A 14,107-nucleotide genomic window follows, 5' to 3' on the forward strand; every position below is an offset into this window, starting at 1 on the left:
CGGAGCATCCCACCTCTCCGGTTTTCTCTTCCCACAATCCTGTCCTTCCTCCAGTCGGGTCTGGACCTGGGGCTGTGCCTCAGTTCTCTGAAGGGTCAGATTTCGGCGCTGTCTATTCTTCTCCAGCGTCCCCTGGCCCCTCTAGGGCCAATTAAGACCTTCTTACAAGGGGTGGCTCACTCTGTTCCGCCGTACCGCCCTCCAGTTCCTTCCTGGGACCTGAATGTGGTGCTCTCGGCGCTCCAATCAGCCCCCTTCGAGCCTTTACGGGAGGTCTCCCTTCGCCTTCTGTCCTGCAAGGTCATCTTTCTTGTGGCCGTCACGTCTCTCCGACGGGTGTCGGAGTTAGCGGCTCTTTCTTGCTCCGAACCTTTCCTGATCTTCCACCAGGATAAGGTTGTGCTTCGGCCTGTCCCCCGACTTTCCTGCCAAAGGTGGTCTCCGCCTTTCACATCAATGAGGACATCGTCCTTCCGTCGCTCTGTCCCTCTCCTTCCCACCCCAGAGAACGGGAACTGCACCGTCTGGATGTGGTCAGGGCGTTGAGGATTTACTTGGAGGTCACCGGGTCCTTTCGGCGCACGGACTCCCTGTTTGTGGTTCCGGAGGGTTCGCGCAGAGGGTTGGCGGTCTCCAAGGTGGCTATTGCCCGTTTCATTAAACTGGCGGTGTCTGAGGCTTATCGAGCCAAGGGCAGACCTCCGCCTTTCGGCGTCACTGCTCATTCCACCAGAGCAGTCGGAGCTTCCTGGGCGCAGAGGCATCGGGCCTCGGCTGAACAGTTGTGCAAAGCAGCCACTTGGTCCTCTCTGCACACTTTCACAAAGTTCTATAGGGTGCATACGCATCCATCAGCGGATGCTGCTTTGGGCCGCCTGGTTTTGCAGGCAGCGGTTTCCTGATGCTTTGGTGGTGTTCCGCCTTGGGTTTGTGGTCCCTCCCTTCTTGGACTGCTCTTGAACGTCCCAAGGTCTGTGTCCCCCAAGGAAAATGGGCGAGAAAAGGAGATTTTTTGTATAACTTACCAGTTAAATCTCTTTCTCGCTCTTCCTTGGGGGACACAGCACCCACCCTTCTGTGTTTGGTTACAGGGTTATGGTCTGGCTCCCCGTTAGGTTGCTGGCTGGTTGTTTCCGTTATTGGTTGTTATCCTTTCACTACGTGGACACGCAACTGGTAGCCTCTATCTCCAGGCTGAGGGTATAGCTGATGGAGGAGGGGCTTAACAGTTTTACTTAGTGTCACGCCTCCTAGGGAGCTGAGCTATACCCAAGGTCTGTGTCCCCCAAGGAAGAGCGAGAAAGAGATTTAACTGGTAAGTTATACAAAAAATCTCCTTTTTTCGCAAAAAAACACCCATATGATTATTACAGCTAATGGCGTAATGGGGAAAAACAACTGAAAAGCACCTATTTTTTATTTTTTTAAATTTTTTTTATTACTTCACCTTCCCCCAAAAAATTATCAAAAAGCTGCACACACTGCAAAATGTTATCAATAAAATGTACAGATCGGCCCGCAAAACAGGAACTTTGTAGAGATAAAAAGGTAATAGAAGTCTTAATATGCAAAGAAAATTTATAATTTTTTCCCCAAAGTTTTTTTTTATTTACTTTTTATATTAAAACAAGAAAAACTATATAAATTTGGTATAGTTGTAATTATACTGACCCAGAAATAAAATACAACTTGCACCGCAAAAAAACTGTCCTCATATGGCTATGTGAATAGAAAAATAAAAAGGTTATGGCTCTGGGAAGGCTGGGATAAAAAAAAAATAATAATAATTAAATGGAAAAAAAAAGGCAAATGGCCTGGTCATGAAGGGGTTACACACCTGAAATGTTGCACTAAATTTTGATTATTGCTAAATGGTGTATTTAATGGATCTAAAACAACCTGTATATAAGTAAAATTCCACACTGAGCAAGACAAAACTCTCAAAACTGGTATTCTCTTCCATTTTCTGCTGGGCATTTATTGGATGGGAGTCGTGAACAAGCAGACTATGCTGGCAGTCCATACAGATGTGCTGCATGGTATCTATTGTAAATTTACTGATCTATTGTAGAAAGATTTAAAATCCAGTAATGCAAAATGCTTAATAGCCGGAAACAATAACAATAGATGGAAAATGTTTTTTTTTTATTTTTTGCCTTATTTACTTACTGGTTTCTTGTTGAATGCTTCAAAGGCTGTAAAGAATCCACCTTCAGGGTACTTTCACACTTGCATTTTTCTTTTCTGGCACTGAGTTTCGTCATATCGGCACAATACCGGAAAATAACTGATTAGTTTCATCCCCATGCATTCTGAATGGAGAGAAAACCATTCAGTATGCATCAGGATGTCTTCAGTTCAGTCACTGAACAGCGTTTTGGACGGAGGAAATACCGCAGCATGCTGCCGTATTCTCTCCGTCCAAAATTCCTGATCAGTTGCCGGAATGCCGGATCAGGCATTAATTTACATTGAAATGTATTAGTGCCTTAAAAATACCGGAATGCCGGATCCGTAAAAAAATAAATAAAAATAGAAACGGATCAGTTTGTCCGTATGACAAACGGAGAGACTGATCTGTTCTTGCAATGCATTTGTGATCAGTCTACAAATGCTGTCCGTTTGCCTGGTCCGGCAGGCAGTTCCGGCGACGGAACTGCTTGCCGGATCACTCTGCCGCAAGTGTGAAAGTAGCCACCTTCTCAAACTGTATATTAATAGTATATGTAAATTTTTTTACATCTCCAGCTTGCATTGCAAACTGGGCGGGAGCCACCTCCAATCTGGCGGGTACAAAAAGCTTTGCTGCAAAAATTCACTCCTGAAATCAAAGATGGACAGCGTCAGTTCTGTGCCACCAGCAACGTAAGTTACTCTATGATCTCTGATAACAATCCTACAAATCCAGCGCCAAAGAGCCCAGCATACAATCGATATATCACCATGAATCATGGTCACTAGCTTGTTATCAGGGAAATGACGCCTGACTCCAAATTAGTGAGTTTTACGATAATGGAAAAACACTAGATTATTTTGTATATCACTTTTATATTGTATGTTCAGTGCCTATCCTCCCAAATGAACCAATGGCCAGACACTATCTATATGTCTGGTGGGTCTTCTGTGCTGCACAGAATAGCCACCAGTTCCATTGCAGTGTATGGATAATGTGGACCCCCCCCCCAGAAACCATGACACTCATGTCCATGGCTGTGGCTTGAATACAGGTCTCTCTCTGTCTTGCTCCTTTTTTTTATTTTATTTTTTTAAGAAAAATGTGTCTATGTAGCTGGAGTGTTCTTGTGCTAACCATGGGCATAATCTAGAACACTGATTCTCAGTGCTGGAAAGTCAAGTACCCGCATACCCAGATAAATTACATAAAAAATGCTCCCAAAGTAAGGATCATAGTTGAGCGAACCCGTGTTCAGGTTTGAGTTCAGTGTTCAGGCATTTAATAAAGCTTGTTGAAAGGCTGCAGGGCAGCCAATCAGCAAGTTTTTAAGCTTTGGACACTTAGAAGCCATCACAGCCATGTCTAGTAATGGCATGGCTGTGATTGGCTGGTGCATCATGTGACCCAGCCTCTATACAAGCTGGATCACGTGTAGCACCGCCCATCAGCTCTGAGTAGTGCAGGGACAGGAAGCAGGCAGCTGAAGTGAGGGAGAGTGTTATGAATCTCATCTGGCTATTTATTCTGTGGGTGACATATAGTGATTTTCTTTTGGGTGCAATACACCAGCTTTGCACCCCTGACACAGAAATATAATAATTAATCTGGCTGTTAATTCTGTGGGTGACTTATAGTGATTTTTTTGTGTGGGTGCAATGCACCATCTTTGTATTCCTGACACAAAAATATAATAATCTGTCTGTTAGTTCGGTGGGTGACATATATCCATTTTTGGTGTGAGGTACACCTGCACTGCATCCGTGACAGGGAAATATAGTTAATCTGTCTGTTAGATCAGTGGGTGACCTCAAAGAATGAGGAAAGATACACGAACATAGAAAAGGATTCTTTACGGTAAGAGCAGTGAGACTATGGAACTCTCTGCCTGAGGAGGTGGTGATGGCGAGTACAATAAAATAATTCTAGAGGGGCTTGGATGAATTTCTGGAGTGTAATAATACAGGCTATAGCTACTAGAGAGGGGTCGTTGATCCAGGGAGTTATTCTGATTGCCTTATTAGAGTCGGGAAGGAATTTATTCTCCCTTAAGTGGGAAAAATTGGTTTGTACCTCACAGGTGTTTTTTGCCTTCCTCTGGATCAACTTGCAGGATAACAGGCCGAACTGCATGGACAAATGGCTTTGGTCGTGGTGCTGCTGGTGGAGCACCTGTTGCAGGGAGAGGACGTGGTCAATCTGTGCCAGCTACATGCCCAAGTGAAACGCCTTCCTCAGGTGCACGTAGGCGACAGAACGTTTAGCGTTATTTTGTAGGCCTGAATACCGGTGTATGAATGGTGAGACCAGAAGTAGAGGCAGTAGTAGATTGGGTGGCTGACAGTGCCTCCAGTTCCTTCACATTGTCTCCCACCCGGTCCCTTGCTGAAAGCGCAAAGTTGGCACCTGCAGCCCATTGGCATCTGTCTTTCACGTCCTTCCCCTGCAAATCAGCCAAGCAGTCTGAGCCCCAAGTCATGCAGCAGTCTCTTATACTTTTTGATGACTGCTGACGGGGTTTCCGTGGGCTATCCACCTAGCCCTGCCCCATAAGTGGAAGAGATTGAGTGAACCGATGCCCAACCACATATGTTTCAGGATATGGACATGGGAGGACCACCGCAGCACGTCTCTGATGACAAAACGCAGGTGCCAACTGCTGCAGATTTTTCTGCAGTGTGCAGACCGGCAAGGAGTGCATGGGTGAAGAGTGGGTGGAAGATGATGAGGTCCTAGACCCCACATGGCATCAAGGTCATGCGAGTGATGTGTGCAGTTCGGAGGAAGAGGTGGTGGTCACACAGCGCCAGCCGCACAGCAAAAGTGGGAGCAGGGTGCAAAAGCAGACTGGCCGTCCCCTAGCCAGTACGCCTGCTACTGCCCACTGCACCCAGGGACTGAGCACATCAAAGCCAGCTCCAAGGAGTCCCCTGATGTGGCAGTTCTTCAGACAATGTGCTGACAACAAGATGCAAGTGGTTTGCATGCAGTGCATTTGGAGCCTGAGGAGAGGCATAAATGTTCTAAACCTGAGCACCACCTGCATGACCAGGCATCTAAATGCAAAGCAGGAGCTGCAGAGGAGTACACACTTCAAAAACCACAAGAGATCTCAGGCTCCTCCTGCTTCCTCTTCTGCTGCAGTCTCTGCCTCTTCCTCCCCCTCTGGAATTACAGTGGCACCTGCCACCCCGCAAACAGAGGATGTGGCCGCAACACCTCCACCACAGTCACCAAGCATCTCCACACTGTCCCATGGAAGCGTTCAGCTGTCCATCCCCCAAACACTGGAGAGAAGGAGGAAGTACCCCCCTACCCACCAGCGATCCCTGGCCCTGAATGCCAGCATTTCAAAATTCCTGGCCTTTGAAATGCTGTCATTCCGTCTGGTGGAGACGGAGACTTTTAAAAACCTTATGGAGGTGGCTGTCCCACAGTACGTGGTTCCTGGCTGCCACTACTTTTCCAGGTGAGCCATCCCTGCCCTGCACAACCAAGTGGCGGACAAAATCAGGTGTGCACTGCGCAACGCCATCTGTGGCAAGGTCCACATAACCACCGATACGTGGACCAGTAAGCATGGGCAGGGACGTTATATCTCACTAACTGCACACTGGGTAAATGCAGTGGCGGCTGGGCCTCGGGCGGATGGCAGTTTGGCGCATGTCCTTCCGCCACGAGGATTGCAGGACGTTTCTAGTTGCCTCCTACTCCGCTTCCTCCTCTACCGCCTCCTCATCTGGTCAACCTAACACTTGCATCACCAACTTCAGCAGCCAGGGCTAAACGACAGTAGGCTTATTTGAAAAAACCCATACCGTGCAGGAGCATGGATGGGCATGGAACAACAGACCGATTGGTTGGTGCCACTGAGCCTCAAGCCCGGACTGCGGGTGTGCGATAACGGGCGAAATCTCATAGTAGCTCTGGGCCTAGCCGATTTGACGCACATCCCTTGCCTGACGCATGTGCTGAATTTGGTGGTGCAAAAGTTCCTGAAAAATTACCCCGATATGTCAGAGCTGCTGCACAAAGTGCGGGCCGTCTGTGCGCGCTTTCTGCGTTCTCGCCTGTCTGCGATGCAGCCTAACTTCGGCCTTCCTGCTTACCGCCTCATATACCACATACCCACAAGGTGGAACTCCACCTTGCACATGCTGGCCAGACTGTGCGAGCAGCAGCAGGTGATAGTGGAGTTTCAGCTGCAGCACACATTGGTGAGTCGCTCTGTAGAACATCCCCACTTCACCACCAACGAATGGGCCTCCATGCGGGACGTGTATGCCGTATTCTGCTGTTTCGAGTACTCCACCAACATGGCCAGTGCCGACGAAGCCGTCCTCTGCGTTACTATCCCACTTCTATGTCTCCTTGAAAAACTGCTTTGGGCGATGATGGAAGAGGGATCATTTCCACTGTTATCAGGCCAGTCATTCACAAGTGGCTTGGAGGGTGGGTTCCTGCACCAACAGAGGCCATGTACACAACTGTCCAGCCAGGACACACTTCTGGAGGATGAGGAGAAGGAGGAGGAACAGTGTTCACAGCAGGGTGGCACCTAAAGCAGCACATGGGCATCACTGGAGCGTGGATGGGGGGGATACAGAGGACACAGACGATACACCTCCCACAGAGGACAGGTTGTTGTTGCCTCTGGGCAGCATGGCACACATGAGCGACTACATGCTGCAGTGCCTGCGCAACGACCGCCGAGTTGCCCACATCCTAACTAGTGTCAATTACTGGTTGGCCACCCTGCTGTATCCCCGCTACAAGGACAACGTGCCGTCCTTAATTCAGTCTCTGTAGTGTGATCTGAAGATTCGCGAGTACAAGCGTACGCTGGTAGATGCCCTGCTAATAGCATTCCCACCTGACAACGGGGGCACAGTGGAAGCACAAGGCGAAGGCAGAGGAGGAGGAAGAAGTCGCCAACGCAGCTGGGGCACTGCCAGCACCTCCAGAAGGGAGGGTTAGCTTGGCCGAAATGTGGAAAAGCTTTGTCAGCAAGCCACAACAACCAGCACCACCAGCTGATACAGAACGTCTTAGCAGGAGGCATCATTTCAGCAACATGGTAGAACAGTACGTGTGCACACGGGGGTGATCACAGACAATCACAATGGACAAGCTCACATTCATTAAAATGAACCAGGCAGGGATCCCACAGGACTTGTCCGTACCTTATGCTGAGTAGACAAGTATTCCGGAAGCACCCAGCCATTGTTATACTCCAGCGCACTTTCTCTTTGCGTTCTCTTTTCCATTTCCCAATGTTTTTGGGCCTTCCCAAATTTATTAAAAATTCCACCTAAACCGCCACGTCTACCGCCTCCTCAACCTCCTACTCCACTTTGATTTCCGCCTCCTAGTACAAGATTATTTTTTTTATTATTTTTTCTATTCTATGTTATTTTAAGTAATTTCCCTATGCACATTTGGTTGCAGGGCAGTTGTCCTACTCTTACCCCCATTTAGCTTCCTTTTGCAGCCCTCTAGCCCTTACTATGACTATTTTACAGCCATTTTAGTGCACCAAAGTTCCGGTCCCCATTTACTTCAATGGGGTTCAGGTCAAGTTCGGGACCCGAACCCGAACATCCATGTGTCCACTTATCCCTAATCATAAACTATGCGACACATTAAAAACATTCCCCTGGGATATTATGAGAACCCCTTAGAGCTATTACCTGTACTGACACTAGATAATTTTTCTTTGTGTTTTTTACACTTAGTATTTGGGATACTTTGGAGATGCCAAAAACCGCTACCAGCGACTGTATGTCAAGTTCCTTGAGAATATCAACAAAAAGGACTATGTGAGAGTATGTTCTAGAAAGCCTTGGCATCGTCCCCTCCAGACCATGAGGTAACGTGTTTGATACTTCAGGGTTTCATCTCTAAGCTTTATGCTTTCACGTAATTGTCATAAGTCTTGCAAATTAAGTGATTAGAAATCCGAAGCCTTAAATGGTCACTTTACTTTCAGTGGAATTTTGATATGTCACATGGACATATCAAAAATTTCAATCGGTGGGTTTCTGAGCGCTGAGACCCCCACCGATCTTTAGAACGAGGGGAGAGGGAGCGCACACTAAGTGAGCACTTCTCTCCCCTAATTTTAGATATCGGTAAGGGGTCTCAGCGCTCAGACCCCAACCAGTATAAACTTGTGATATGTCCCTATGAAATATCAAAAGTTTACTGAAAGTACAGCGACCCTTTCGGTGTGTATATATATATATATATATATATATATATGTATATATATAGCTGATAACCCATGTCCCACAAAAGAAAACGTAATACCTGAATCATATAAGATAATTACAGATTTGATGAAAGCAACTGACGTGATTCATTGAGTTACACAGCAGTGGGGGAATTAAAGACTGCTCTGCTGCAGACCTTGGTGCATGTCCTCACTATGAGACTTCCATCAGAAGGTCAGATATTGTTTTGGCAGCAGAACTGTATACATCGTATTCTCCCTTTTAATAATGGATTACCTGACAGCTGAACATTTTCCAAGCATGATTTGGTTTGATAGGGTATGCTGTAATGTAATAGTTTTCAGTAAATGGGTTTGTGGGCCTGGGACCACTATTTGAAATCCCCATGCTGAGAATTATTAATGTTATAAAGGTATGTTGCACTTTAGCTGGACATTTGTATTTTTTCCTCTACATATGCAAGGGAATCCCGAGTTGACATTTGCATGCTATGAATTCATGATAATGACCATCCATAGAGAAAAATTCTACAATAAGTGCAGGAGGTTTTCAGAACGATGGACTGGTTTAATTTGGTTGAAAATGATCATTTACAACCAAATACAGACCGACGTTTTAAATATTATCATTCATGGTATATGCAGTTATTGTATTCTCTAATGCTGTCATATTTATGCATCTCTTACAGGAGGCAAAGTCAAACAAAAGCACCAGGATCTAAAAGTCCAGTTGCTGTGACCAAGCCAGAGAAATGTGATAAACCAGAGCGTTTGGTCAAATTGGAGCCTGTTCAAAGACCTGAAAAAATGGAGGCAGGAGAGAAAACAGAGAGACTGGAAAAGCCTGACAATGTCGAAGAAGTGGAGAACATAGAAAAGAATGAAACTGTGTGCCATTCTGAAAAAACAAATGGAGGTGAAGACCAAGAACAGCAGAACCTTGCAACCAAAGTAATAAAGGAAGCGCCTACTGTAGAAATGGAAAAAGATGAACCAGTGGAAAAGACAGAGCCCTTGATCCAGAATGACAATGAAGCAGTGGCTGAGAATGATATTTGTGAGCCAGCAGTAAAGAAGGATAAAATAGGAGTTATGTTGAAGCCTGATAAAGCCGAGCCAGTCGTCAAAGCAGAAAAGAGTGAACCAATGGCAAAACCAGAAAAAACGGAACCTGCATTGACGCCTGAGAAAGCCGAACCAGTGACAAAATTGGAAAAAACAGACGTAGCTGTGAAAACTATAAAAAGCCCGCATGTGGCACGATCTGAAAAACAAGAGTTTACTACAAAGCCTGAAAGGATTTCATCTGCTGGAAGGCTAGAAACATTGGAACTAGGTACAAAGTCTGAGAAGGTTACCACAAGTGGTAAGCAAGAGAAGCCAGAACGCATAACAAAGACAGAAAAGGTTTCCTCAGCTGGAAGACAAGAAAAATCTGAACGTAATCGTAAACCAGAAAAAAGCTCTCCAACAGCAAAGCAGGACAAAGTAGAACCTGTTGTTAAGCCTACAGCTTCTGTAAGACAAGAGAAGGTGAACGCTGCAGTCAAAGTGGTGAAAAATGTAACCGTGGTCAAACCTGAGAAGACAGAACTAAAGCCAGAGATAAAAGTGGAGACAGCTCGAAAATCTCCTAAGAGTGAATGTCCCGGAAAACTGCCTTTGCTGACAGAAAAGTCTGTGAAAGATAATGCATTGGAGGCACCAGGCAAGGATGAAGTGGTAAAGAAGACTGAAAAACCTGAAATGCCCAGTAGAGTGGAGAAGAATGAAACCTCAAAGAAACAAGCTAAGCCGGAACCATTAGAACAAAAAGGAAAATCTGAAGTACCAAACAGATCTGAGGGAGAGTTATCACAGGAGAAAGTGATGAGAACTGAAAAAGGAGATAAACGTCTAAAGATGTACAAGCATGCAAAGACGGAACGCTCAGACAAAACTGGGAGGGTCGAACGTCCTGACAAACCAAGCAAGATAGAGAGAGCAGATAGATCACCAAGGTCAGACAGAGCAGAGAAGACAACCAAGCTTGAGAGACCTGATAAACCTGTCCGGGCTGAGAGATCTTCTAAAACTCTCAGGACAGACAGGCCTTCAAAAATGGATAAGTCTGAAAGGCCGGAGAAGATGCCCAAGTTAGAAAGAATGGAAAAATCACCAAAGCTTGAAAAAGTGACAAAGAATGACAAAGTTGAGAAACCTGTCAGAGCTGAGAAGATTGAAAAACACATAAGGGTAGAAAAAGTAGACAAAGTAGAACCAACACCTGCAAAAGTTACACTGAAACCTAAACAGAAACACACAAAAGTAAAGGCTGAACCACCACCGAAGAAGAGGAAAAAATGGCTGAAAGAGGTGGCTTCATCTTCTGATTCTGATTCTTCCCCTGACCAGCAGAGTGAAGAAGGTAAGTTGATGGTTGGTGGCTTTACATTCTGTATCAGAAGCCAATAGGCATCATCTAGAGAAAACATGATCATGTTCCTGTCATTCTGCATCTTATAACTTTTAGAGGGAAGGTGTATTCAGAAAATGACGTATTGTTTTTGTTAAACGTATTGTGGTTATTTTAAATTTTCCATAAAACAGTCCTTCAGTGTTTTCACTGGCCATTAAGCCTAACAGGCGCCACTTCTTGGTCTAAACAAACAACTTTGTTACACTTATTTGCTTATCATTACAGACAGGATTACAATGACTGATATCACCTATACGTAGATAACACAAGATCGACCATTCACATTAGGTAATATCCAAGCTTATCTGCCCCCTCCTGAACTCTGCACAGGTCACAGAGCATGGCTAGAGAACTCTCCTATAGAAGTCAGTCAGCTATTGTCTATTGGCCCATGGTGGCTGCTGTAAGGCAACTCTCTAAATGCTCAGGCAAGATGGCAGCCCCCATAAAGTTCAGGAAATAGAATAAAAACTAATTAGAAAAAAAAGGATATGTATTGTTATCTGGATTTAACTGGCAGAAATATTTTTTTGTGACACATATTACCTTTAAACAGTGTCCATCAGCGAATGGGTTACGTTCCTCATAGACATTGTCATGTGTACTATGGAACTTCTGACTTGTCTCCCAAAAATAAAGTGAAGAAGACCCCAAGGACTAAATGGCCTCTTAAACCTAATAGACTTGCACACACCTTGACCTGGGCCTGGTTATGGAGCAATCCAGTAACAGCTCATACTCTCAGGACATTTTAACAGATATGTCCACCTTTGCAGCCATTTATGTATTGGCCCAATGTATCTGCAATGCAAGATGAAGAACTATGTGATAAAGGTCCTTTGAAAAAAATGTATTCAGCTCCTATGCAGACCCATGTGTCTCCATGATGGCAGACAACCTCTGTGTAGCCAGATCATGTGACCATGCTCCAAATCTACCATACTTTACCAAAAGGCAATAGACTAATGAGAGAGAATATGACTGCGAGGTCTGAATATACAAATTGCCATCTATTACCTTGGAGACATATGGGTCGGCATAGGAGCGTTAGAAAAGAAAAATCTAGGAACTTTTTTTTAAAATATTTTATGCATCCTCAGTATTGTACTGTATAGTGAAAGGGATTTTGTGGGAGTTCAGATATCGTTCGCCTATCCTCATCAATGGGTAATCAATATCTGATTGGTGGTTGCTGCAGCCTCCTCACGGCATACCAAGCACAGCGCCATACATTACATAGTGGTTGTGCATGGTATTGCAGCCCATTAAGGCTACTTTCACATTTCCGGTGTGAATACTGCTGTTCTGGCAGACAATGCCAGGAATTGCCCGGACACAAACCTCAGCGTGCAACGGTTGGTGTCCCGGCCTCTCCTCCACATTGTCTGCCGGCATGCGGCCGTATCTACGCCCAACCCCATTATACTTAGTGGGGCCCGCAGGCATTCCCTTGGCATCTAGTACTACAGCTCAGCCCCATTGAAGTGAATACCACACACAACCTGTGAACAAGTGCGGTGCAGTTTTTTCTTTTTTTTTTTTTAAGAAAGCAGCAATTTTTCTGGCCCTGGACAACCCTTTTAAACTTAAAGAGAACCTGTCACCTCTCCTGACATGTCTGTTTTGGTAGTTACTTGCATTCCCCATGTAATAGTAACCATTCTGGAACATCTATTCTTCTGATGCTATGTTGTTCTATTCCTATATTTTTTCTACCAGAAGTTATGAATGATTGTTAGCAGTCTGCAGTGGGTACAGAAGGATGTTACCAGTTGGGAAGGGGGGGTGGGGGGAGGTGCAGCCGTGCACAGTCTGACAAATGGCACGATTGTATAGAGTCAAACTGTGGAGGGACTTCCCCCAATCGGTAAGCGCCCTGTACCCTTACTGCAGACTGCTATCAATCATTCATATACTTCTTGCAGGAATAATAAAGGAATGGCACAACATAGTCCTAAGAATAGATGCTCCAGAATTATTACACGGGGAATGCTATTAAAACAGGCATGTCAGGAGAGTGACAGGCCTTCCTTAAATGGGCTATGTCATCAGATACGTCACAATAAAACCATTTCACCTGAGACACGCGCCTGACAGTTGAACATCATGGTCCTGGTCCCATCTTCATAGGTTTCTGATTATTGAGAAAATTGTTGCTAGGGCACTGCTGTTGTTGCACCTCAGCCCCATCAAAGTGAATAGGGCTGAGCTGCGCCCGGGCCACGTGACATAATCGTGACTTCAGTGGCCTGCGGGGAGTAGCAAGAAGGCTGCGGCGCTACTGCAAGTGCTATTGCCTTCTGAAACAGCTAGATCAGCGGGCGCCCTGGGTGTCAGATGCTGATGACCTATTTAAAGGATAGATTATCAGTAAGAAAGAGGCAAAGAGCCCCTTTAAGTACAAACAGAAAAGGCCCCCAGCAGCTGATGGTTCGGTCTTGTACCTTATCACTTTTCGGTACACTTGACCTTCAGGGGTTAATGTATTAACATTATGACACATTAACATATCCTGAATAGAATACTTTGTTGTAGATTTCTGTCAGTGGATCTCATAGCACATGGCACCACCTGCAGGCACCTACAAGGTAGTACAACCTATATCTATAGCAATTATGTTTTCACCCCTAACACGGATGATGTGTTATGAAGGTCCTGCCAACTCAAGATAAAAAAAATGATATATTTCATTGTAAAGAAGATGGCTGAAATAATATGGGTTTTTAAGAATCTGTTGGATTCCTTTTAACCTTGGTAAATGTGCTTTGTAGAGCGGGTTCCTGTTGGCCGAGTATTGAACACAAGAGCCATGAAGGAGATGTACAGAAGCTACATAGAAATGTTGGTCAGCACGGCGTTAGACCCAGATATGATTCAAGCCTTGGAAGATACTAGTGGTGAGTAGATGACTTACAAATGTTGAGTCCTAAGGAGGACCTGTCACCAGTCCAAAAAAAGAGAGATATTTGTATATTCCAGTTGGCCATGGCATACTTTCTCTTATGAATATGGGCCCCCTTGTTCTGGAGTAACGTCCCCTGAGATTTTCAGTGGTTGAAAGGATAAAGTATGCCATGCTTCGGGAAGCATAGCCAACAAGAATATACAATTATCTCTATTTTTCAATTTGGTGTCAGGTCTTCTTTAAAGAGGACATATATGTTCTCCCAACATGTCTTAGTAAATATTCTGGAACATCTAGAACTTGTGCCGTCACCCTGTTATTCCTATTGGAAATATATAA

General features: G+C 45.1%; 1 protein-coding gene across 1 annotated transcript in view; it reads left to right on the forward strand.

Annotated features, from left to right (window-relative positions):
- The window catches only part of PRR12 (proline rich 12), a 115,604-nt gene that overhangs the window by 90,324 nt on the left and 11,173 nt on the right, over positions 1–14,107 (forward strand). The window contains exons 7-10 of the mRNA XM_044281590.1: positions 2,749–2,865; positions 7,909–8,042; positions 9,095–10,812; positions 13,635–13,760. Of these exons, the coding sequence (XP_044137525.1) occupies positions 2,749–2,865; positions 7,909–8,042; positions 9,095–10,812; positions 13,635–13,760 (2,095 nt within the window). The remainder of the gene's footprint in view (positions 1–2,748; positions 2,866–7,908; positions 8,043–9,094; positions 10,813–13,634; positions 13,761–14,107) is intronic.

This window comes from Bufo gargarizans, chromosome 2 (assembly GCF_014858855.1).
Source record: "Bufo gargarizans isolate SCDJY-AF-19 chromosome 2, ASM1485885v1, whole genome shotgun sequence".
Classification (NCBI taxonomy): Eukaryota; Metazoa; Chordata; class Amphibia; order Anura; family Bufonidae; genus Bufo; species Bufo gargarizans.